Genomic DNA, 24,810 nt, shown 5'->3' on the forward strand with positions numbered 1-24,810 from the left:
ACCATTTCCTTGAGTTTGCATTACAAGAGATTCCCTGCAGTTCTTGAGGGATATAGTGATGTGAGCTGGATAGCCATGAACTCTGACAGTTATGGCGTGACAGAGAATATATTTACCTTGGGTGGCGGCGCAGTCGCCTGGAGATCAGTAAAGCAGACCATCTTGTCTCGGTCTACTTTTGAGGCTGAACTCTGTGCTTTAGATGTCACAGGATTGGAAGCTGAATGGTTAAAGGGACTTCTTGAGGAACTTCCTTTAATGTGCAAGCCAATTCCTGCGATATCTGTGCATTGTGACAATATGGCCACAATTGCAAAGATTAAAAGCACAAAATATAACCAAAAGCAGAGGAGACATATCCAAGTCAGAATAAAATCTGTAAGGGAACTGGTGTCTCAGTTAGTGGTTGCTGTGGACTATGTTGGATCCAAAGAGAACACAGCTAATCCATTAACGAAAGGACTAGATAAGTCTTTAGTCCTAAAATCCAGAGAGGGGATGAGACTGAAACCCATCAGTAGTTCATCTGCAGTAGCAACCCAACCTATCTGAGTAGAGATCCCACAAAGTATGTTCAATGTGGTAATAACAAGCTGTAGGGTGAACTGGATAGCACCTTATTTTATATAATACTATGTATCTGTGTTTGTTCTCCTGTTTACTCTGGAAAGATGCTGTAGCTGCAAGTTAAGGAAGAGTTAAAACTCTGATTGGGTTCAAAGTCTTCAAGGCGAGATGTTAGCAGTGCATCTTTGGAGAAGCCCACCTATGTGAGTGTGACTGTGTGGCCGCAGTTTAAGGAATTGGGTTATTCCTAAAGTCACTCATGAAACAGGATTCGGGCGCATGGCCTTTAACGCGTCGCCCCTAAAGATTACAACCAGAACCTTTATCGTGTTGTTGCTAATGGACACTCCTACACCAAAGGTTCAAGTTCAAGACTTCAGTTCACTTCGTTCCTGTGGGGGTAAAGTTAGTCAACTAAGGTAGTGGTTCAAACCGGAAGGTACCATTGCTGAAAGCATGATATGTCCTGTTGCAGATTGTCTCATCTTGCATCTTGGTTTCCTCCCGATTCATTCTTTGAATTTGTGGGGGAATGTTAGGTGTAAGAAGGAAGGGAGAGAAAATTCAAAGGAGAAACTAGGCTGTTTTGAAAGAGGTGGTCTTGATGAGGTGGAATAGTCCCACATTGCTTGTGCTTGAGTTTTCTGTGGGCTTTATAAGCTACTTGAGAACTCATACACTTGTTCCTGAGAACAAGGGAGTGGGATGACCACCACACGCACACACGCGCGCGCGCGCGCCCGCCTACCGTGTCGTGTTGTGTCGTGCCGAGCCGAGCCGGGCCGGGCTCGGGTTCGGGTTCTTTAGGGCCATATCCAATCAAGACAAAGTACCTTTTTACCCAAAGTTTCTTTGGATTTGGATTTGATAACGGGTTATGGGAATGGATAACGGGTCACGACTCCTCGGATTCCGTGCCCGTTATGGCACTTCGGATTCCGTAACGGATTTCGATCTTTCGAAGTCCGTTAGTCCCCTCGGATTCCGTAACGGGCTCCTTCTTCGTTTCATAACCGTTCGTGGGTTATAAAAGCGTGGTCAGGGGTGGGGTTACGGAGAAGCTGAGACAGACTTTCTGAAGAAGAGTTCTGCGATTTCCCATCTCCCTTTTTACTCTCTCTCTCTCTCTTTCCTGTGAGTTATCCCGAAAGGGGTTATTCTGCAACGGTGGTTCGAAGAGGCTGTTTTCGAAGGACGATCCGTCGGAGTGCACCGTTCGGTTCGTCGTGGCTATTGTATCCTGGGGAAGGACGCCGGACCCTGATCTGCACAGTATGTGGAGGCGAATCTTCTCTAAGGGGAGTACTTTCGTACGCCTTAGCCTATTACATAAACTAAACATGTTCCTGTTATTTTCTTTATGTTATGTGCATCTGTTTGATCTTATGCTGTCGTCTGGATTTTGGTTGTTTGCGGAAACCGACATGCCTGCACCCTGCTATTGTTTCTGTCGTTTGTTAATCATGTTATTTACACTGGTGTATTTCCTGATTTATATCGTGCTTTATATCATGATGACGATTGTGAAACTGTGTGATCTGAAAAATGATCCAACATCGAACAACCCATTACACCTTTATTTAAATGAAATTCATGAAAATTTACATGAAATGCAAATGCAAGACAACAAAAAAGCCATACTATATAGGGGCTCAAGGTTTGGACAAACCAAGCACACCCTAGTCGTTCGTGGGTCTAATGAGGCTGTATCAATCAACCATGCTCCCCAAGAATGTAAGGTCTCCACTTTTTCTGGCTAAGCCTATAGCCAGTATCTCTTTATCATAGATGGAGAGTCCTTTATCCCTATTAGGTAGAGCCTTGCTCATGTGGGCAATTGGATGCAATGTCGCACCCACTCCTGTATTACATGCATCGGTCTCAATTATGAAGGGTTGAGTGAAGTCCGTAGTGTCAACATTAAAGCTTAACTCATGGCTTTCTTCAACTTCTCAAAAGCCTCTTATGCTTTATAGCTTCATTTGAAGCCATCCTTCTTGAGTAATGAAGGGGGTAATAACCTATTAGGCCAATAAATCTCTAAAATCCTCTTATGTTTTGGAGTCTAGGCCATTCCACCATGCATTAGACCTTGTTCGGGTCCACTTGCACCCTTTGCCCGGTTATTATATGGTCAAGGTACATGGCTTCCCCAGAACTATATTTGCAATCACTTTTTTAAGGATTGACCTTACATGTTCTACGTGTTCTTCTCATCCTTGTTGTGCACTAAAATGTCAACAAAGAATACTAATACATATTTGGTCAAGAGTGGTCAGAAAATGTCATTCTAGTGCATTTGTCAATCCTAATGACATCACTACAAACTCATATTGCTCATCTTGAGTCTTAAAAGTTGTTAGGAGCCATTTGAATTTGCCCTTTTATCCAATTTTGAAAACCAGCATGATCTATATAGCTCATCCAAAAGCTCATCGATAACCGGTATTGAATGTTTATCCTTTACCGCGATCATGTTGAGCGCTTCATAACCCACACAAAACTCTCATCTATCATATCCTAATAATACTATAGAGGAGTAGGCTGAATTATTTCGGATTCTAACATTTCATTCACAGTACCATTTCATTCACTCCCACTGAGATAAGTGACTTCATACCTTAATCCTATTGGTATGAAGTCTGAATCCAGGTTTGATCGAATTTTTCACAAGAGAAACCATAATGGATCTGATAAGAATTGCATAAATCAGACTCGGCTCATACCCAGTGAAATAATATTTTTAAAAATTTTTAATCAAACAATTGCGTATAACTTGAGTCAGACCTGGGTTTGGTATAAAATTTCATAAACCATACAAGTCATATAATAATCAGACTTTACGGGTTCAGCCCGAATAGTTAATCGCACTCGTTCCTTTTTATTACCAGACCCTACTGAATTCAGTACTAGTCTAAATCGGGTCATAACTAACCCTTGACACTAAGGGTGTCAACGGGTCGGGTTTGGTTCAGACTCAGGTGAAACCATACTTGGACCAGATTTTTGGGTATGGTATCGGTTTAGTACCCAGGTTTAATTGGGTCCACTATAAAAAATCACACCCGAACCTTCTAAGAACTACATAAACCAAACCCGAACCATATTTTTTTATTATTTTTACATTAAAAAATTACAGGTCTTAATCGGACCTCGGGTCCGGATCTGGTATAATTTTTTACAAACTATACCCGAATCCATGTATTAATCGGACCTCGGGTCTAAACCCGGTTATTCTTATTTATCAGCATACTTGGATCCTATAGGGTTTGATTCGGGTCGGATCCGGGTAAATCAGGCTCGTTGATACCCATACTTAACACCCTTTTTAAGTGCGGGCGATGTCATTATGGTACGCTCTCTCCTCCCAGTCCGGCCGGGGCTCGTGGGACTGTCGTCAGATGGCGGAGGGGCCGGTGCCGCAGCTGCGCATACTGCTGAACCAGCCGCCGAAGGAGCGAGCCCCCGTTCTCATCTCCAGCCACGCCGAACGGGACAGGGTCTTGGTAATACTATGCGCCCCCCCCTCTGTCTCTGTCTCTCGTTTCTGTTCTTAAAACCCTAGGAATTTGTGTTCTGGAGTGGAATAGGTTGTCAATTATAACGTTTGAATGAACCCGCTATTGCTGAAAAAGTGGAATAAGTTGGGAAATCTTGGTGTGCTACATGATGCGATTTTCGAACTTATATTACGGTTTTCTGGATAAGTGGGGGAATCAGAACGCCTGGAAAAGAATTATTGGGTGTGTGATTTCATAAGAAATTGAGCTTCAGCATGCTTACAGATAAGGAATAGTTGTTGCATGTTGAGAGGCTTACCCCTGATCATGGCAAACATTAAGGAGCATATCAGACGCATTGCATGTTGAAAGGAGTAATTCTGGGTGTCTGATTGTGGCATGTCGAAAGGATTAATTCTGATTATGACAAAATTAATGAGCACACAGACGTTCTAGTCCGGGATCTTCTTTGCTTCAATAGGGGCGCTCGATACCATGGAGAGTAAAATGAGGAAATTCTTGTCGGGTGGATACGATCATGGAGTTGCCTTCTGTTTGATGGATATCTCAGTTTCAGCCTGCTGGTTTTCTTTTAGCAGTGATTAGCTTTTCAAGGTAATTCCGGCTTTCCGTCTGGTGGGTATTTTTAGGATGCCGAATGGTAGAACAAATCAATCGTTTGTGGTAACACGAGCGAATCGGTTGAGAAACTAACGAATGTTGTGCGATTCTTGCATTAGTAGTGTTTGCGGGTCTGTGGATTGTTTGGGGACAGGGATCTTGGCTTGAGGAAGAAAGACATCTTTAATTCAATTGTGATCACAAAGCGGTCCTAGCGAGTTGTCTTTATATGTGTATAACCTGGCCAACTATTCCAAGGTCTAAATATGGTCAACTAGAAGTGATTTTCTTAGTATCACGAGTGAAATAGGCTAGGCTGTTCATAGTACCAAAGGCAATCCGTTGTCTCAAAGAGGGTTATGAGAACGATTGAGTGGTTGCTGCAACTTGGGTGATCTCCATCCTCAGACATCTCTCCAAACAAGAAACTTAGGACCGTTCCCCATGTGACTTTTGGGTGTGCCAAGCAAGTCTGGAATTTTGTCTCTTGTACTATGATTGGACGTCTTGAGAGGATCAGGAATGCTATCCTCATGTATGAAGTTTCTATGCATATATGCAGGAACAGATAGCGCAAAAGCCCATGATTAGATATTTTGTCTTACATGTTAATATTTTTTTATCATCACCTGCAAACATCACAACTTAATGAAGAACAACTCTGCAGTTGTGTTATAATATACAAACATCTTGATGACCTGAAAGACCACATATTTCCAGTGGTCATCTCCTACTGTCCAAACTACTGAAACATGCATGGAAGGAAACTTTTTTCTCATCTTTTTTCTTTTCCTTTTTATAACTTGGAGTTCTTGCATTTAAATGTTGTAATGCATGACCCTGTCCTTGAATTTTGTATGCGATGCATGACTTGTTTCCAAAACAATCCATCTGTTAAAATTATTATTTATTCAACTAATATGTAACTGTGGTATTAAGAGCTTGTCTTATCTTCTTATAGGAAGTATTTAGAAGCACTATATTGCGTGATGGGCCACCAGAAAGTTTTGCTCTTCAGACAGTACAGGAAGCCATAAAGCCTCAGGTGATTATAGTTCCCCACTGTGGTCCTATTGTATAGTGTGATTTTTTTTCATATATTGTCACACTTTAATTGATTTGTATCAGCAGCAGTTCTCTTTAATCCAAATGCTGATGGTGCACTTTAGTTTGAAATGTAATGAGGTTCATGATTGTCCTATGATATAACAATCGTTTTATTTGGGTAACAATCCTTTCTCTGGGTTTATGTAAACTTTACATGCTCATATACATCTTACTTTGATAGAGACAAACAATTCTGATCCAAGAAGAGAATCAATTGTTGGAAAATGCTTTGCGAACATTGCTTCAAGAACTAGTGGTAAGTTACATTTTTAGTCTCTCAACGTGTCTACATTATTTTCCAGGAGCTCTTCCTCTGCCTTCTGCTTATTTGTTACCATCAGGAATTTGATTTTCTTATTAAATGCACATGTAGTCATCTGCAGTTGAAACAGGAGAACGGGTTATGCTGCATGGGCAGTCCATTGATGATGGAGAAAGCATCCCTGGTCTAATACCACGACTTCTAGGTTTGTCATCTTTTCTCATTATAGCTTAGTACAACACATCTACTTTTATGTTCCATTGATTTATTTGTTCAAAATTATCTGACTGCTGAACAGAAGTAACACATGGTTCTGTTTTACAATTCATTCTACATATATATCTCTTCTTGGATTGTGCAGATATTGTGTTATATCTTTGTGAAAAGGGTCATGTGGAGGGTGGTATGATATTTCAGCTATTGGAAGATTTAACTGAAATGTCTACCATGAGAGATTGCAAGGAAATTTTTGCTTACATTGAGAGAAAGCAAGATGTTTTAGGGAAGGTATGTAAGAGTATTATTTGGGAATTTGATTGATAGTTCCATGATCCTGTGGTTTATTAGCCTTATTGAACTTTATTAGCAAATTACCTATGTACTTACTTCACAAAACTTACTGATATGCAGCAAGAACTTTTTGGTAGAGGAAAGCTTGTGATGCTGAGGACATGTAATCAGCTTCTTCGTCGACTTTCAAAGGTGTGGATGCTTAAACTTGTGTGATGCCGATACTCTTCCTATGTAACACTTACAAAGATTAATATTATTGAAGCCTCAATGTCCTCCTTGTTTGTACTTTCAGCTTATGTATTCAAAGTTGTTTGTATTAGTATTTTATATATTTGGCTGGTAAGTAATTGCCAGTCTGATTTTCTAGATTTTGAAATGATTGGAGTGGTATGTGAAGATAAATTTTTTATCCAGAGTAGAGATTTTCAAGTGCCTTTGAGATGTTGTAAGTTAATAATGGTTATGTATTTGATTTATGATCTATATATCTCACACCAGTGCATATATAAGCATCGTTAATGAGCTGACTTTTTCCTCCCTTCTCTGCTTCACAAGATCCTGTATATTTCCAAATTCAGATGCTGTATTGCATCTTTATGTGTTAGTTATTTTGATGATGCTCTTTTTTTCATTTGTTAGCTGTTCATCTCAGTTTATTTCATATGTCTGAGTAGTAAACTTATTCAATTCTTGACTTTCAAAATACTTGCATTGATTTTTCAGCTTGAATCACCGGATTACCTTCATTTGAGCCTCACATATTTTCTCTCTTTTGTTGCATGTGTATGACTTGCCTACTTTTATTTTACTGACATTTTGATACACCTTTCAGAAGTTGCAATCCTTCTGAGCAGTGTTATCAAAAACGCGCCTTGAGGTGCAAAAGGTGTGCCTTGCCTCGAGGCGTGGCCCTCTGTGCCTCAAGCCTAAGGCACAATTATATTTTTTTTTACAACAAGATTTTTGAGACATGATCAACAAGATTTTTGTAGGTTAATCTCATATATTTTCCATTTATTTCAGTTACGTAATCAGTTTCTTAGTATATTACTATATTTTAACTTTTGTTGGTTAATCTCGTATATTTTTCAGTTATTTCAGTTATGTAATTAGTTTCTTAATATATTTTAACTTTTGTTGGTTAATCTCATATATTTTCCAGTTATGTAATCAGTTTTTTAGTTACTTTTATATGTTAATCTCATATTTTTTAGAATAATCTCATATATTTTATCTTTTGTAGGTTAATCTCATATATTTTCCAGTTATTTCAGTTATGTAATCAGTTTCTTTATCTTAGTTTATTTAAACTTTTGTTGGTTAATCTCATATATTTTCCAGTTATGTAATCAGTTTTTTAGTTATTTTTATATGTTAATCTCATATTTTTTAGAATAATCTCATATATTTTAACTTTTGCTGGTTAATCTCATATATTTTCCAGTTATGTAATCAGTTTCTTAGTATATTTTATCTTTTGTTGATTAATCTCATATATTTTCCAGTTATGTAATCATTTTTTTAGTTACTTTTATATGTTAATCTCATATTTTTTAGAATAATCTCATATATTTTAACTTTTGTAGGTTAATCCCATATATTTTTCAGTTATGTAATCAGTTTCTTAGTATATTTTAACTTTTGTTGGTTAATCTCATATTTCCAGTTATGTAATCAGTTTTTTAGTTACTTTTATATGTTAATCTCATATTTTTTAGAATAATCTCATATATTTTAACTTTTGTTGGTTAATCTCATATATTTTCCAGTTATGTAATTGGTTTCTTAGTGTATTTTATCTTTTGTTGGTTAATCTCATATATTTTCCAGTTATGTAATTATTTTTTTAGTTACTTTTATATGTTAATCTCATATTTTTTAGAATAATCTCATATATTTTAACATTTGTAGGTTAATCTCATATATTTTTCAGTTATTTCAGTTATGTAATCAGTTTCTTAGTATATTTTATCTTTTTTTGGTTAATCTCATATATTTTTCAGTTATGTAATCAGTTTTTACTTTTTAGTTACTTTTATATGTTAATCTCATATTTTTTAGTACTTATTTGAGATTTTCTATTTCTTATTGGTTGTTATTTCATCAATAGAGCATTTCTTTATTTCTTTATATTTTTAGATATTTTTTTATAATTTTTTTAAAGTTCTCAAAAAAATTATTTGAGGCTTACGCTTTACGCCTCGCCTCGGTTTTTGGTGGAGCGTCTCGCTACGCCTCAACGCTTTTCACAATACTGCTTCTGAGAGTTGAAGAGTTCTGCAATTGGTAGGAGGCCATGATAGTATACATGTGTTACCATATAGATACCTTGGAACTTTGAGCCCCTTCTAGCCATCAAATGTGCTTATAGTTGTTGATGATGTGAAATTATTACTTGTGCTTATCAGACCTTAGTGTCATATAAACCCTGAACAGTAGCTGAGTTTCTCCAGAAGTTTGATCTTGACAATGAGGGAGACTCCCTCAGTTTCTCCAGAAGTCTGATATTGATTATGAGGGAGAAACTGTTGGAAAAATGTTGACTGGCTCGAATTGATCATATTTGTGGCTATTTACATTCAACAAATATGTTGAGATAAATGTGAATGAAGTTATTTAAGATGTTTTTTACAAAGCTTTTTATACTGTTTGCAACTTTGCCGAGAAAGCCAAATGTATAAACAACAAACTGTTGCTACAATATCATTTTTTGGCAGCCTACAATCTTCTTCACTGCATTCAAGTTGCATTGCATGTGTTCAATTTCTTGTGCAAAACTCTCGTTGGATTTGCTTGACTAATTGACTTAATATGTGGTGATATCCCATGTTTGTATTTTCATGGTCGAGCCCTACCCTACTTATCTCCCACCTCTGAAACCTTAAAGTTTTATGCTTCTCCACATATTCTTCCAATCCTACCACAAAATTTCCCAAAAAAGGTAGCTCGTAACTAGTATTAGGGGAAGGAGAAAGGCACAGATCCTCCCTTACATACTGGTGGCCAGCACATGGGCCTTGCTTTGACCTACTCCAACACCCTGAGGGTGGTGGGTGGGGAGAACCTTTGAAGAATTATTTTCACAAAAATAAGTCGTTCTGATGGTAGAATCAAAGGGGTTTACCCTTTTTGCTCTAAAAAGTGGATTGGCAACTTCACGAAAAGAAGAGTTCTATGGATTAGCAAAATGTCATATAGGTACCCTTACATTTCAAAATTTCATATAGCTGTCTCTATAAAGGCCTTGAATTAAATTCTTTCAACTGTGTATAAGGTGCATTCTACTATATAGATTTGTATATTGTGCATTTAATTGTTCGACTGCGCATTCAGGCGAATGATGTCGTTTTCTGTGGACGCATTCTCATGTTTCTAGCCCATTTTTTCCCATTATCGGAGCGCTCAGGTAATGTTTGTGTTCAATTTTTTTCTTTTATTGCACTAATACGCTACTCCTACTTGTTTGTTTCTTAAATGTATTTTACCTTCAGCTGTGAACATAAAGGGAGTCTTCAACACAACCAATGAAACAAAGTATGAAAAAGATGCTCCTGATGGTATGTACCACACTTTTGTCAATTATTTAATCCAAGTGGTATTTTCTTATGCAATTTTCAGTTTCTAACCATTTCAAGGATGATTTGTCTCTTTTTTTCTTTCCCAGGTGTACATGTTGATTTCAATTTTTACAAAACCTTTTGGAGTTTACAGGTCTAAGAAGATATTCTTTGTCTCATAAGGATGAAATAACTTTGGCTCTTTATTTCCATATCATGTTTTGCTGTTAGTATAAATGAGGATGAGAAGGGAGTTTTTTATTGTCACCACCACGTTTAGTTTGTAATTTGTAGTTATCTTGAAAGAAAGATGACTAATCGGTATGATTATTAATAAAATGTACTTTCACTTATTATTTGCAATATCTAATTATCAATCATCTGAAGTCTATAAAATCTAAGGTAAAAAATTGCAATAGCATTTATTTTTCTTCATTCATATAATGCAATTATTTGCTTATATATTTTTATTTATCCTAATTTCATCTATGTCACGTGGACATGTTCATAAGCACATGAGCCACCATTTTTTGTGCAGTTTCTCATTTAGAATAGTATCTAAGGAGACATGACACAAATGTAAGTTAAAGTATCCATGTGACAAAATTTCATTTTTGAGAATTCACTTCCAGGAACTTGAGTTTTTTTTTTCCGCTATGCGGAAGTGCCAGATTTGGCATTTATCATATAGGATAAGTTGTGCATTTTTTACAACATTGACTGATTCATTTAAAAATATAACCAAGTGATACTAGAAAAATGTTGTGGTTCTCACCTAAACTTTTTAACTTTGATTAACTCCAAATAACTGAGGAAAACAATGGATTGTATCCAATAATTGAGCAGGCCAACTCAGACTTAAGTTTTTTCAAGTCAATGTGACTATGCCCAATAGTTGAGCAGCCAACTCAGACTTAAGTTTAAATGTGACTATACCAGTAGTTATTACAACCAACTCAAACTTAAGTTTTTTCAAGTCAATGTGACTACCATACTCATAGACAGTGGTTGGCCTCAAGTCGTTAGGGTGCAAAAAGAAAATACTTTAGGATTAAACCCTAAAGCAAACACCGACATACACGCCCGTGCCTTTCGCGACACTAAGATCGACTATGCTTACATCATGCTTAAATGTAAGATCTATTATGCTTACATCATAGATCCAAGTTTTCATAACTTGATTATTCTTTTCTTTTGTCGTGGGATTACAGGAACACTTCTGTAGCCCTGCTTCCTCCACTCTCTCTCCTTCTAAGTGGCAAAGCTTTGCATCAAGTTTAGGGGTATTTCTCTTATCTTCTAGTATTATAATTTATTTTTGTTGCTTGGATGACCTCTTACTTTTTATCTATCTTCTTCATTCTACAACCTAATTGGATCTTATTTTTTGTGTGAAACCTTTTGACTCTTTGCATGTAGGCGATGCTTCTTTTGCTTTTAGTCTTAAAGTTTTCTAACACTTCAGGTTGTCTTGGACACTTTTGATGCTCAACCTTTGAATGAGGATGATGGAAATGCAAATAACCTTGATGAAGAAGAGGCAGTCTCTTTAAGCATAAAATACTTGACCAGCAGTAAATTAATGGGATTGGAGGTAGTATCCTCATATGGATTTGTTTTATGCTTATATGGCAAACTGATCTTGCTGGTAACTATAATCTTTATGGCATCTCTTTTGTTTTCTTCCGTTTTGTTCTACAGTTAAAAGATCCAAGTTTTCGCCGCCATATCCTTGTTCAGTGTCTTATCTTGTTTGATTATCTAAAGGTATGGTTTTATTCCATAACTAATCTATCCTTTGTTTATTGTTGATCTCATACATGGCAAGCAAATTGTTCTCCTTAATTTTGTACCAAAATAATAGTGTGGAACATGAAATTTATGTGAAATTGGCAATTCTATAATGCAAATAAGATCTGAGGTTGCCGAAGAAGGAAGCAGAAGCAAGAAGGGGTTTTAAGGTCCATGTGAAGCGAGAAGCCATGAGTGAATAAAAAACATTCAAGATGTTATTTAGGCATTTTTCCAAATTAAAAAGAGAGAGTGAAGATTGTCATACTATATAATATTGCTGCTAACATCCAAAATTAACTAAATAAAATTTGCTTAGAAGGTTCACAAAATCTAAATTAAATTTCTTATTTTCTTGTATGATTATAGAGTCAGTCCATTCAACCTGTATTAAATTATAAGATGAAGGTTAGCATGAATGTTAGACGAAAATCAGTATTCAGTAATGCCATTGGAATGTACTAAATTGCAAATACCATACTGATTTTTAGCATAAAAATCTATAGAACTTACGGAAAGAATACATGATAGTTTTTTTTGGAAAGGCAATCTGGGGTTAGGCAGACCCCTACCAGTTATACAAAGATACCATTGGGATTTGAACTTGCAACATCCCAACACAAGGTGAGGTGCACTAGCTGATCCTACCAGACAAACAGAGCCCGTTGGTAAGAATACATGATAGTTACATGTTATGATGCGAAGCAAATTTTCAGCACTTTTCCCTTGACTTGTTCATTTAAATGAATCACCTAAAAGACTTTGGGTTTACTTAAGAAACATATACATCTTTTTGTGTTTTAAATAAATTATAGGAAGTGGTTTGCCATCTATAATTTAACCCTGAACTCAATTAAAATAGAGCAATTGTGGTTTCCTTTCTGTTGAAATCACAATTCCTTAATGATGTAACTGTGTTAATTTTCAGTGATACTATAATTCCCACGTAAAGTCCTATCTCTATAAGTGTTTTCCCATATCATGGAAATGAGCTTCAATTCCTGGGGAAGCGAGCTTTCAAGAGGATATGTACAAGATTCTGGCAACCTTAGTTGGAACTATTTTATTTTATCAGTTTTATTTGTCACATTTATATCTTCAGTTTGCACCAGGGTTACCGGAAACTCCACTTACATGTGCGAAACTCGTTTCCTAGGAAATTGTTTTTGAAACCGGAAACCTTGTGTTTCTAAACTTGTGGGAAACTTGTAAAAATGCATGGGAAATTCCTTTCCCATTGAGTGAGAATCCCATTTCACATCACATCACGTCACATGGGAATCCTACTTATTTTATATGGGGAACTTGTTTCACTTAATTGATAAACATGTTTTTGTAAATTTCTTACAAGTTTTCCTTAAATAAGAAATTTATTTTTTCAATGAAAAGTTGAAATATGTGCTATTCGAAGTTTTAATTACTTATTTTAGCTGTAATTATATTAATTCTTACTATATATTATAATACTAGTAAAAAAGTAAAGTTTACATAAACTTATAATATTTTTCATGCATATTGTTGACATTTGCACTTTTGTTGCACATACAATATATATATAGGTCAATCTACCATTAAACCAGTTAAGTTCAACATTAGATGAATTCAACCTTATAAAAATGATTAGAAGACCCTTAAATTAATGGCATTTTTTAAAATTCAAGTTTACTTTTTTGGGCATTACTGGTCTTTTGAACTTGGAGGAAATTTATGTCACTTGGGTACTGGTACGACACGGTAATTCCAAAGACACGACTATATATATATATCACATAACTACCAAATAAACTGAATATACTTTAAATATATATGCTATATCTAAAATATATATACTGTATCTAAAATATATATTATATACTGAAAATATAAAGTTATAAACTGAAAATATAATTATAAATTATAAATTGAATACAAACTTGTATGTACGGAGGGTAAAATGATGCGTCCAAGTGTCGACGCGTATCAACATGGGGACACGCGTGTCGACACGAATACAGAGGGCAAAATGGAGTGTCCGTGTGACATGGGAGGGAATTGAAAAGTCAAACACCTTTTCCAAAAAAGTAACTTTATGAAGCTATCAAAGTTACCCCTTTGACCTAAAAAAGTAACCTTGCATTTTAAAAAATGCCATTTTTTTAGTGTGATTTAGTCATTTTCATAAGGTTGAATCCATCTAATGTTAAACCTAATTGGTTTAATGGTAGCTTAATCTATATATGTACCACGGTCCCATTTCACATGAGCTTTAGAAGGTCTTGTTTTTTGTTTCCGTTTGCCAGCACATTTCTTGTTTCTGTTTCCCTTCCTGGCAACCTTGGTTTGCACACCAAGTAGAAGGTTTCATCCAGTGTCACTATTTGGTCATCAATCTTCTGAACATATGGTAAGTGGACACCATGGTGGATTTTCAAATGTAGAAAATGGTGCATAGAAATGATTATTTTTCTAGGTTCAACGGTTGGGTAAATCAACTGCAAGAAAATGTTGTTTAGATTAGAATTTAGATGGATACAGAATGCTGCATGATGTCAATTTCTGCCCTATGCACTGCATGGATTTGGACTTACTGTTTGCAGCAGCAGCAGATGATCAGTATCCAGTATGAAGCCCATAATATAAACCCTCACTAGTTTCTGCCCTTTATAATGTTAATTATTAGCAAATATATTTTCTGAGCCTTCCCACCTATGTCACACGGACACTCCATTTTGCCCTCCGTAACCGTGTCGACACACGGCAACACCTGGACACACCATTTTACCCTCCATGCATACAAGTTTGTATTCAATTAATAATTTATAATTATATTTTCAGTTTATAACTTTAGATTTTCAGTATATAATATATATTTTAGATATAGCATATATATTTAGATTATATTCAGTTTATTTTGAATTTATGTGATATATATATATATATATATATAGCGGTGTCCCCGTACCCACATTTTTTTGAATTGTCATGTCGTACCCATGCCCGTACCCGTACCCAAGTGACATAGTTTCCCACTCTTTGATAACCGTTTTATATGCAGAAAGGGGTGCCCCCTGTTTTGCCTTTTATATTTTGTGGTAGATTTTTCAACATTGTGCCACTATCCATTTATAGTAGGTTTTGTCTTCATAATGCAGATGATAGAGTCTGCTTTGTTGGTTTCTGTAGGCACCTGGAAAAAGTGATAAGGAAGGGCCTTCGGAGAACATGGTTAGTTTATTGATTTTTCATGGCTTAAACTTTGAGTTATTTCTATGTGCAGTTGTTAATATAATGTTGAAAATGTTCATGCACGTACTTATTAACACCTGACTGATGGTGAATGATGGCACAATCCTGTGTTAGTGCTCTGATTTATGGTAGCATTTATATGCAAATGTTTTCAGAAAGAGGAAATCAGATCATATGAAGAACGTATAAAGAAACTTTTGGAAATGATTCCACCAAAAGGGAAGGAGTTCCTGCATAGCATTGAACATATACTAGAACGAGAAAAAAATTGGGTTAGTTCTGGTCCTTGTGCAACTGCTATTTTCTTCCAGTTTTGAGCACATAATTACTATAATTTGATTTTGGGATTCATATTGTGACCAATTTTGAAGGTTTGGTGGAAGCGTGATGGATGCCAACCGTTTGAGAGACAAGATGCAGAGAAAAATATAGGGCATGATGCAACAAAAAAACGGTAAGTGTTTTTGCTTGTTCTTTTATTTTTTCCCCTAATGCCTAAAGGTTATTGCAAATTGAGTTGCCTAAAACCAAACTCTTTATTGGATCTGGCTTGTTATGAAACAAACTTGCTTCAGTTTCATTTTTGGGTTCAGTGTGGAAAGGGTGAACAAGCATCAATTCAACCAGTTTTAGCTGAGCTGCTATTTTATCTTTTCTGTGCTGCACCTTCTGCATTATCAGTATTGTAGGACCAGAGGCTCAACATGTTGGGACCATTTGGTGCGATTAGGCGGTCTTGCATGGCTTTGATTGTGCTATAGTAACAACAAAGGCAATATTGCATGGACTAGAATGGGTTTATATGTGCAATATTTTTAATACACATAATAATGAATAAGAGCAATCTCATAAATCACAACCCATTAAAATTCTCTTAAACAACCAAGAATGGGTTAAATTTCATGGAACCAAATAATAATCTTTAAAACATATATATATATATATATATATATGTTATCAATGAAATGCATGGAATTTTATCAATAAACATTTTTTCATACAAGGAAAAAACTAGTAAAAGTTTAGAAATTTCATGAAGAAATTTTAAAAATCCCACAAATATCAAGAAATGATATTTTGCAAATCTCAACAATAGTTCGACCACCACAAACAATCACCTCACTAGACCTCCAAACCTCAAAATTCAAATGTATTAGCTACAAGAACAAGTGCACAATCACAATGCCACTTATGAGCTTAACAAACACAAAAAATGTGTGAATAACTAATGGGTGTACATAACTCAGCACATTAACAAAACATCTCTTGTCTACATAAAATGACACTTAAATAAGAGACAAAATTCAACTGTACCAGCTGCTAAAGCAAGAGCATAATACAAACACACAAAAAATATGAATAACCAATGGGTGCACATATCTCACCACAAAATAACATATCTTGTCTATATAAAATGACACTTGACTAAGAGGCATAATATGAGAGAACACACGAGGTAAGAGAGCTTGTAATAAAAACAAATTAATGTCACTAAGAAGAATAAGGATATCAATTTTAACAATCTTTCGAAACACAATGGTTTCAAAAATCGATAGCCATCACAGAAAAATATAATTATTAGCATCCATAATAACAATGACCAACTACACAAATAAGTGATACAATACACTCACAAAACCAAAGATCAAACAAGAGTCAGTTAGAGTCAAACTATAAGTCGACAATCTAAACTGACACACAACTCACCCCAACAAACATTTATGGTTCAATAAAAACAACACAGATCTAGAGGCTAATCAACTATCAATTAGATCTAAGACATGTGTCAACACGACATTCATAAACTTTGTTAATTGCAAATTGATAAGATGACTTGAGGTGCACACATAACTCACCTCAACGGCTAATTCTGACCCAACAACAAGGCCAAAAAGAAATGATGCATCATATAAAAATTCTGTGATGAACAAAACAAATGCCATAAGAAGACAATAAATACTTATGAAAATTAATTTTCAAATAAATGAGTTCATATATAAGAAGTGATTTGAAAAAAATCAAGCTTCAAATCAAATCCAACAACGGTCGATGAAAACTTATAATGAATATAGTGCGATAATATGCACAACAAGATGTCAATTGTTGCAATCATATGCATGGTCAATACAAGCAAGTCTTCTATGAGACAACAAGGACATGCAACATTAAAGAGGGTCAAAACATATATAGAGATTCTCAAAGAACCATATAGGAAACCAAGAGCATACACAAGTGGAACTAATTATAGATACTCATAAAGAGATCAAAATTCATGTATATGCAATAATCTTAATAACTTAAAGTCACATATCCTATACAAAAGCTATGAAGAGTCACATAAGATAGGTATAAGAACACATTTAAGCATATATGCAAGTAATAGATTACTCAAATGGAAGATATATATGAAAAATAACATATGATATATGGCATAATTATCCACAAGGGACACAAAAGAAGGACCAACAATAACATAACTATTTTTACTAACTTTAAAAACATTCACAAAAGTGAATAACTCCCATAAGAAGAGTCCATGCTCAATACCTTATGCAGAAGGATCATATATAAATATAAAAAACATTTATTTAAATTTCAAAAATAACAAAGTATCCATGATCAATAAGATCCTAACCACATTTTTTTGATATTTCATAAAATATTTTATGTTTCACATAATAATACATCAAAGAAAAATCTCATAAAACATATTTGTGAATGATACACCAAACCATTTTAAAATAAATATTTTAAATTATTTTAAAGTATTTAACATTTTTTTAAAAACAAACAAATTTCAATATAACAATAAGTACGAACATGATTTGACATTTATAACCATGAATTGTTCGAATAAAGCATTTAAATGCCAACAAGATATGCTTAAGATTACTAGATCATATACATACATATAAAACAAGTTCAAAAATCTAAGATTCAAACTAGATCTCATAAAAGCATACACACATATCATTTCACCAGATTAAACAAATTTTATAAACCTTATAAAACATTTAATAAGAATAAATCTAACAATAATTTTGAAAAATATTTAAAGATTTTAGTTTTTAACAAAAATAACCAATAACTTTTCAAACACAAAATAAGGGCTTCTAAGAGCTTACAATATCATAAACACAAAGTGCACATGCACATATACAAGTCCAACTAAGAGACAATACAAGAACACAAAGAACACAAAGACACTATACAAGCACTAAGTGCATTCAAGATAACAAAGAATTTAAAAGACGAAAACAAGAACATAAAAAATATATATTTTATTGAGCATGAATACTTAAGAGAAGCATTAAAGAACAATAGGGGGTTCACTCCTATTTATACACAAGCAGTAGTCTCAAATAGAGCCGTTGGACTGTTCAAACAACTCTATTGACTAGTCAACTCTATGTTGACTAGTCCAAAAGGAACTCAACAACTTTATTTGTCAAAGACCAAATAGTCCCGATAAAAACAGAAAAGGACAAAAAAAAACAAAATAAAGTAAAAGTACTAATGTGTTCCTAATGGGCACAGCCTATTACAAGGACTGAAATGACCAAAATACCTCTAATGGGTATATATATATATATATATATATATATATATATATATATACTACTTAACAGTAGATGCCATCTCAATATATTGGGTTCAATCATTTCAACAATTGCAGATTGGTTTATTGGAGCCCGTCATCATATCTGGGTCAATTCCATTATTGTCGGTTCTTGATTGAAGTCATAGAAGAGGGGCGTTTGAAAATATCTCAAAAATGAGATAAAGTGTGCGATAAGCACAACACCACCAATGTGCACAAATGCACAAGAACACTTAGAACAAATGTACACAAAGGTACAATAAAGAAACTCAAATGCACAAAGGCATACAAAATATAAAGAATTTTATTGAGAAGAATGGAGAACAAAAGCTCCAAGAAGTGAAGTTTACAAAGGGGGAACTCCCCTATTTATAAGAGGGAAAAGGAGCCTTGGAGGGGCTCCACTAGCTGTTGGAGCCCCTCCAACGGTTAGAATTCTAACCGTTGGAGAGGCTCAACAGCTAGTGTTGAGCCCTCCAAGGTTGACTTTGAGTCAACAAAGAAATAAAGAAAAAAGACAAAACAGGAAAAGAAAAAAAGAAAAGAAGAAAAGTAAAAAAGGCAAAAAGAATTACAGCATATTCATAATTATGAATATGCGCAAAATGGGGAGAAATGACTAAAATACCCTTTTGGGTTTTACAAGAAAAAAGAAACATATATATTTACGTATATATATATATATATAGATAGATACATATACATATATACGTGATGTATATATGTATATGTATCTCTCTTTATATATATATGTAAATATTTACATAAAGAGAGTTACATTTTAACACCCTCCCTCAAACTTAGGGCACAATGACCGAAAGTTTGCTAAGGAGAAAGTTGAATCTTGGAGAGCAAAGCGCCTTGGTGAAGAAATCTGCCAACTGATATTCTGACGTCACATAAGGAAGATCGATGACTTTTTGTAGATATGCCTCACGGACATAATGACAGTCCATCTCAATCTGCTTTGTCCGCTCATGAAACGTGTGGTTCTTGGCAATATAGATTGCACTCTTATTATCACAACATAACTTTGTGGGTTCTTGAATTGGAATCCCCATGTCTTGCAGCAACTGATGAATCCAGACAATCTCTATAGTTGTAGACGCCATGGCTCGATATTCTGCTTCGGTGGATGATAGAGACACCTTTTGTTGTTTCTTACATCTCCATGAGATCAGGGATTCACCTAAAAAAATGCAAAAGCCTGTAGTGGAGTGACGATTATTTGGGTCACCTCCCCAATCAGAGTCAGTATATGCAATCAAATTTAACTCAGAAGATGAGGAAAGGAAAACTCCCTTGTTTAAAGTTCCCTTTATGTATCTGACAACTCGGAGAACGACACTCATATGAACGGATGTAGGAGCATGCTGAAATTGGCTTGCAGTATGCACGGCATGAAAGATGTCTGGTCTTGTGATGCTAAGATACATTAGAGATCCCACAAGTTGCCGGTAGGGGTAGGATCCTCCAAAGGTTTCCCATCATCGATCTTCATTTTTGATCCCACAATTTCTGGGGTCTCACAGATTTTATCATCAGTAATACCTGATCTGTCAAGAATCTCACAGGCAAGTTTAGTTTGAGACAAAAAATAGCCTCTATGAGAGTAGGCTACCTCGATACCAAGAAAGTAAGTCAGATACCCCAGGTCTGACATTTCAAACATTTCTTTTAAAGTGGTTTTAATGTTTCTGATGCCCTTTATGTCACTACCTGTTATCAACATATCATCAACATACAACAGTAAAATCACAATTCCTGCATCAGACTTTTTGACGAATAGAGCAGTGTCAGTGTAGCATGAGGAAAAACCATTTTGAACCATCACATCATTAAATCGATCATACCAAGCCTTAGGGGCTTGTTTTAAACCATAAAGCACTTTTTGCAAACGAAGGACTTTCCCCTTTGGTACGTTCATACCAGGAGGAGCATCCATGTAAACTTCTTCATTAAGGTCCCCATTTAGAAATGCATTTTTAACATCCATTTGGTAAATATTTCATTTTTTAATAGATGCAATGGTGATCAAACACCTTACAGTAACCATTCGTGCAACAGGAGCAAAGGTTTCTTCGTAATCGATGCCGTATTCTTGACTATATCCTTTTGCGACAAGACAAGCTTTATATCTTTCGAGAGTGCCATCACTCTTGGTTTTGACTTTAAAAACCCATCTACATCCTATTGTTTTCTTTCCTTCTGGAAGACATTGAAAAACCCACGTTTTGGCTTTGTTGAGGGCTCTAAGTTCGTTGTCCATGGCATCCCTCCATTCTATCATTTCCTTAGCTTCTTTAAAATTTCTAGGTTCTTGATATGAGTGAATGACACTAAGACATGATCTATGCTTTGGAGAAAAAGACTCATAGGATATAAATCTAGAATGATTTTTCCTAGATCTTTCAGTTCTTCGAGAGTTGTTGGAAGATTCACTAAGATCACTATATTTCTCTATTGCACTTCTAAAAGTGTTTTTATCTCTATGAGTATAGGTAATTGGTTCATTTATCATTTCTTCTTCATCATGAATGGTTTGAGGAATACTTTCACTTATATCCTCATTCTCATTTAATTCATCATCGCTTAAAAAATCTTCATTTCTAGATAATAGTTCAAACAAAAAGGAATAATCGGCATTATCTTCATGGGTTTTGTGTTCTTCAAAACCACTTATGTTTTCTAAAAAGGTTACATTTCTTGAAACATATAGTTTATCATTCTTAATATCATAACACCTAAAGCCTTTTTGGGTTTCCGAATATCCTAAAAACACACAAGGAATAGCTTTGGGAGATAATTTATCATTCTTATCGGTGAGAACAAAACATTTACAACAAAAAATTCTTAACCTATTGTAATCGGGTTCTTTTTTATACAAGATTTCATATGGAGATATTTGATTCAAGTTTTTGGATGGAAGTCGGTTGATGAGATAAACCGATGCAAGAGCCGCTTCGGCCCAAAATCTTTTTGGAATTTTTTGAGAAATTAGCAAAGTTCTTGTAGTTTCAATTATGTGTCTATGTTTTCGTTCTGCCAACCCATTTTGTTGGGGAGTTTTGGGACAAGACCTTTGATGAACAATCTCATTATTTTCAATATAACTTTTGAAATCATTTGAGAGATATTCTCCCCCGGAATCGGGTCTAAGAATTTGTAATTTACTATTGAATTGATTTTGTATTAACTTGTGAAAAACCTTAAAAGTAGAGAAAACCTCATGTTTATGTTTGAGGAAGTATATCCAACTATACCTTGAGAAATCATCCACATAAATAACATAATACGAAAATCCTCCCTTAGACACAACGGGTGCCGGTCCCCAAACATCCGAATGCACAATTTCGAAAGGCTTAGTTGAAAACATAGTTCTTTGTCCAAAAGGTAAGCTTCTCATTTTACCAAGAATACAATCATTACAATTGAAATTGTCTTTACATAAGGTTTTAGCAAAATGTAAATACGAAAGCTTGACAATATTTGGATGCCCAAGGCGTTTATGCCAAATATTTATATCCTTATGTTGGGCAACATTACAAAAATAGGTTTTTGGAATTTGAAGAAATTCCATGAGATAAAGATCTCCCTTCCTAGAGCCTTCCCCAATCAACTTCCCGGACCGGCGATCCTGTATCCAACATTTATTTGATGAGAATTTGATATCACACCCATGATCCGATAGTTGAGAGACGGAAAGCAAATTTAAATTTAGTTTTGGTATAAATCTAACTTTAGGAATAGAAAAACCTTGTCTTTCAAAATCACCAATTCCTTTTATTTCAAGAGAAGCCCCATCCGCGGTAGAGACAAAAGAAGGTGACAAATTTTTTGAGTATTTAGAAAGTGCAAAAACATTTGGAGTCATATGAAAGGATGCACCCGAGTCTAAGAGCCAAAGAGTCTTACCGGGAGGAGAGAAGGTGGTCATGGCGGCTCCGGAAACGGATCCTTTGAGGAGTGGTTGAAGAGCTTCCATGATTTGATTGAGAGCCAAAGTAGCATGGTTGGAAGTTGATGGACCTTCCTCCTTGGTAGATTGAAAGGTAGTAGACATAGCCACCATCTTCTTCCATTTAGGGCATACCGGTTTAATGTGACCCGGTTCTTTGCAAAAATGGCATATGATCTTACTATAATCTCTTCTTCCATAATGCCCACCATTTTCTCTTCCTCCTTGATTTTTGTTAAAATGAGGGGGTTTATAGGTTTTAACATTATTCCCCGGTCTTGAGACGGCATAAGCACCCTCATCCTCATCTTTAGAGGGAACGGCCAACACACTTAGATTGATTTTATTCATTCCCAATCTAGTTTCTTCTCCACTTAATTTGGTAAGCACATCTTCCAATGGAGGAGAAGAGAAAGAAGACAAGAGAGATGATCTAGTTTGTTCAAACTCGGGTCTAAGCCCATTTAAAAAGTTAAAGAAATGATCCTCTTCTAATTGTTTGGCTCTCAATTCAATTGCCTCACCACTCCATTTAGGTTCTTGGAGGGCAAGTTCATCCCAAATAGTGGATAACTCGGCGAAATACTCTCTAACGGACATTTCTCCTTGTTGAAGGGTTAAAGCCTTCTTTTGGAGATAGTATTTATGGGACAAATCTCTTAAAATATACATTCTTTCAAGATATTCCCATACTTGATATGCCTTTTTGAACTTTAGAATGTTGGCATTAATTTTGGTCTCAACCGAAGAGAAGATCCATGAGAGTATTTTGTAATTTTTCATTTCCCATTCTTCATGCTTCTTATTGTAATCTTCAAAAGCCTTTTCTCTTTCTTCTCCCTCAAGAACCTTGATCTCCCCTCTCTCAAGGGTAGTAATTTTTGGTTCGGGTTCGGGAATAGTTCCTTGAACATATCCCCAAAGACCCTTTCCTTTTATATGGGCCTCCATATTCCCGGCCCATACATGATAATTCGTTCCATTCAATTTGAAGCCAAGAGAGAAGTGAGAATCCTTTTCGCCCATTAGAGATGATACAAAGAGAAATAAATGCGTACCACAATGCGAAATGAGACCCTTCTTGATGTAGGAAGCTTCTAAAATATAGGATGAAGAGCCGAATCTTCACTCCAACCACCACAACTTAATGGCACGCTTTACGAGGTACTCCAACGAAGAGAAAAAAAAAGCACAATCTTCTTTTCCTTTAAGCCTAGCTCTGATACCATGTGAAACTATCTCAAAAATGAGATAAAGTGTGCGATAAGCACAACACCACCAATGTGCACAAATGCACAAGAACACTTAGAACAAATGTACACAAAGGTACAATAAAGAAACTCAAATGCACAAAGGCATACAAAATATAAAGAATTTTATTGAGAAGAATGGAGAACAAAAGCTCCAAGAAGTGAAGTTTACAAAGGGGGAACTCCCCTATTTATAAGAGGGAAAAGGAGCCTTGGAGGGGCTCCACTAGCTGTTGGAGCCCCTCCAACGGTTAGAATTCTAACCGTTGGAGAGGCTCAACAGCTAGTGTTGAGCCCTCCAAGGTTGACTTTGAGTCAATAAAGAAAAAAGACAAAAAAAGGAAAAGAAAAAAAGAAAAGAAGAAAAGAAGAAAAGTAAAAAAGGCAAAAAGAATTACAGTTATGAATATGCGCAAAATGGGGAGAAATGACTAAAATACCCTTTCGGGTTTTACAAGAAAAAAGAAACATATATATTTACGTATATATATATATATATATATATATATATATATATAGATAGATACATATACATATATACGTGATGTATATATGTATATGTATCTCTCTTTATATATATATATATATGTAAATATTTACATAAAGAGAGATACATTTTAACAGGGCGGTGGGGGGCGGGAGGGGGGGGGGGGGTAATGGACTTTGGTCTCTAAATATGACCCAGTTGACTTGTTTCTTGTCCAGCTAGTAAGCTATCATTTTTCTTTTTTTTATATGAATCCCCTTAAACTCATGTCAGCCTGCCTGTATGTGCAACTCATATCTTCTGTACCTATGTATGCCTATCCTTCTTATATTGGAGTCAATATGCACCATTATCTCTCCCACTTTAGGGAT

General features: G+C 35.4%; 1 protein-coding gene across 1 annotated transcript in view; it reads left to right on the forward strand.

The window, feature by feature from the left end:
• Nucleotides 1–3,927: 3,927 nt before the first annotated feature.
• THO1 (nuclear matrix protein-like protein) overlaps nucleotides 3,928–24,810 on the forward strand; it is a 73,326-nt gene continuing 52,443 nt past the window's right edge. Inside the window, exons 1-15 of the mRNA XM_090012480.1 lie at nucleotides 3,928–4,073; nucleotides 5,650–5,733; nucleotides 5,977–6,051; nucleotides 6,169–6,262; nucleotides 6,419–6,564; nucleotides 6,688–6,759; nucleotides 9,904–9,976; nucleotides 10,062–10,127; nucleotides 10,235–10,281; nucleotides 11,339–11,410; nucleotides 11,593–11,721; nucleotides 11,829–11,894; nucleotides 15,081–15,122; nucleotides 15,299–15,415; nucleotides 15,515–15,597. Coding sequence (XP_089868606.1) covers nucleotides 3,969–4,073; nucleotides 5,650–5,733; nucleotides 5,977–6,051; nucleotides 6,169–6,262; nucleotides 6,419–6,564; nucleotides 6,688–6,759; nucleotides 9,904–9,976; nucleotides 10,062–10,127; nucleotides 10,235–10,281; nucleotides 11,339–11,410; nucleotides 11,593–11,721; nucleotides 11,829–11,894; nucleotides 15,081–15,122; nucleotides 15,299–15,415; nucleotides 15,515–15,597 — 1,271 coding nt within the window. The 5' untranslated portion in view covers nucleotides 3,928–3,968. The remainder of the gene's footprint in view (nucleotides 4,074–5,649; nucleotides 5,734–5,976; nucleotides 6,052–6,168; nucleotides 6,263–6,418; nucleotides 6,565–6,687; nucleotides 6,760–9,903; nucleotides 9,977–10,061; nucleotides 10,128–10,234; nucleotides 10,282–11,338; nucleotides 11,411–11,592; nucleotides 11,722–11,828; nucleotides 11,895–15,080; nucleotides 15,123–15,298; nucleotides 15,416–15,514; nucleotides 15,598–24,810) is intronic.

The sequence above is a fragment of the Nuphar pumila genome, chromosome 7 (genome assembly GCF_984573655.1).
Source record: "Nuphar pumila chromosome 7, dmNupPumi1.hap1.1, whole genome shotgun sequence".
Taxonomy (NCBI): Eukaryota; Viridiplantae; Streptophyta; class Magnoliopsida; order Nymphaeales; family Nymphaeaceae; genus Nuphar; species Nuphar pumila.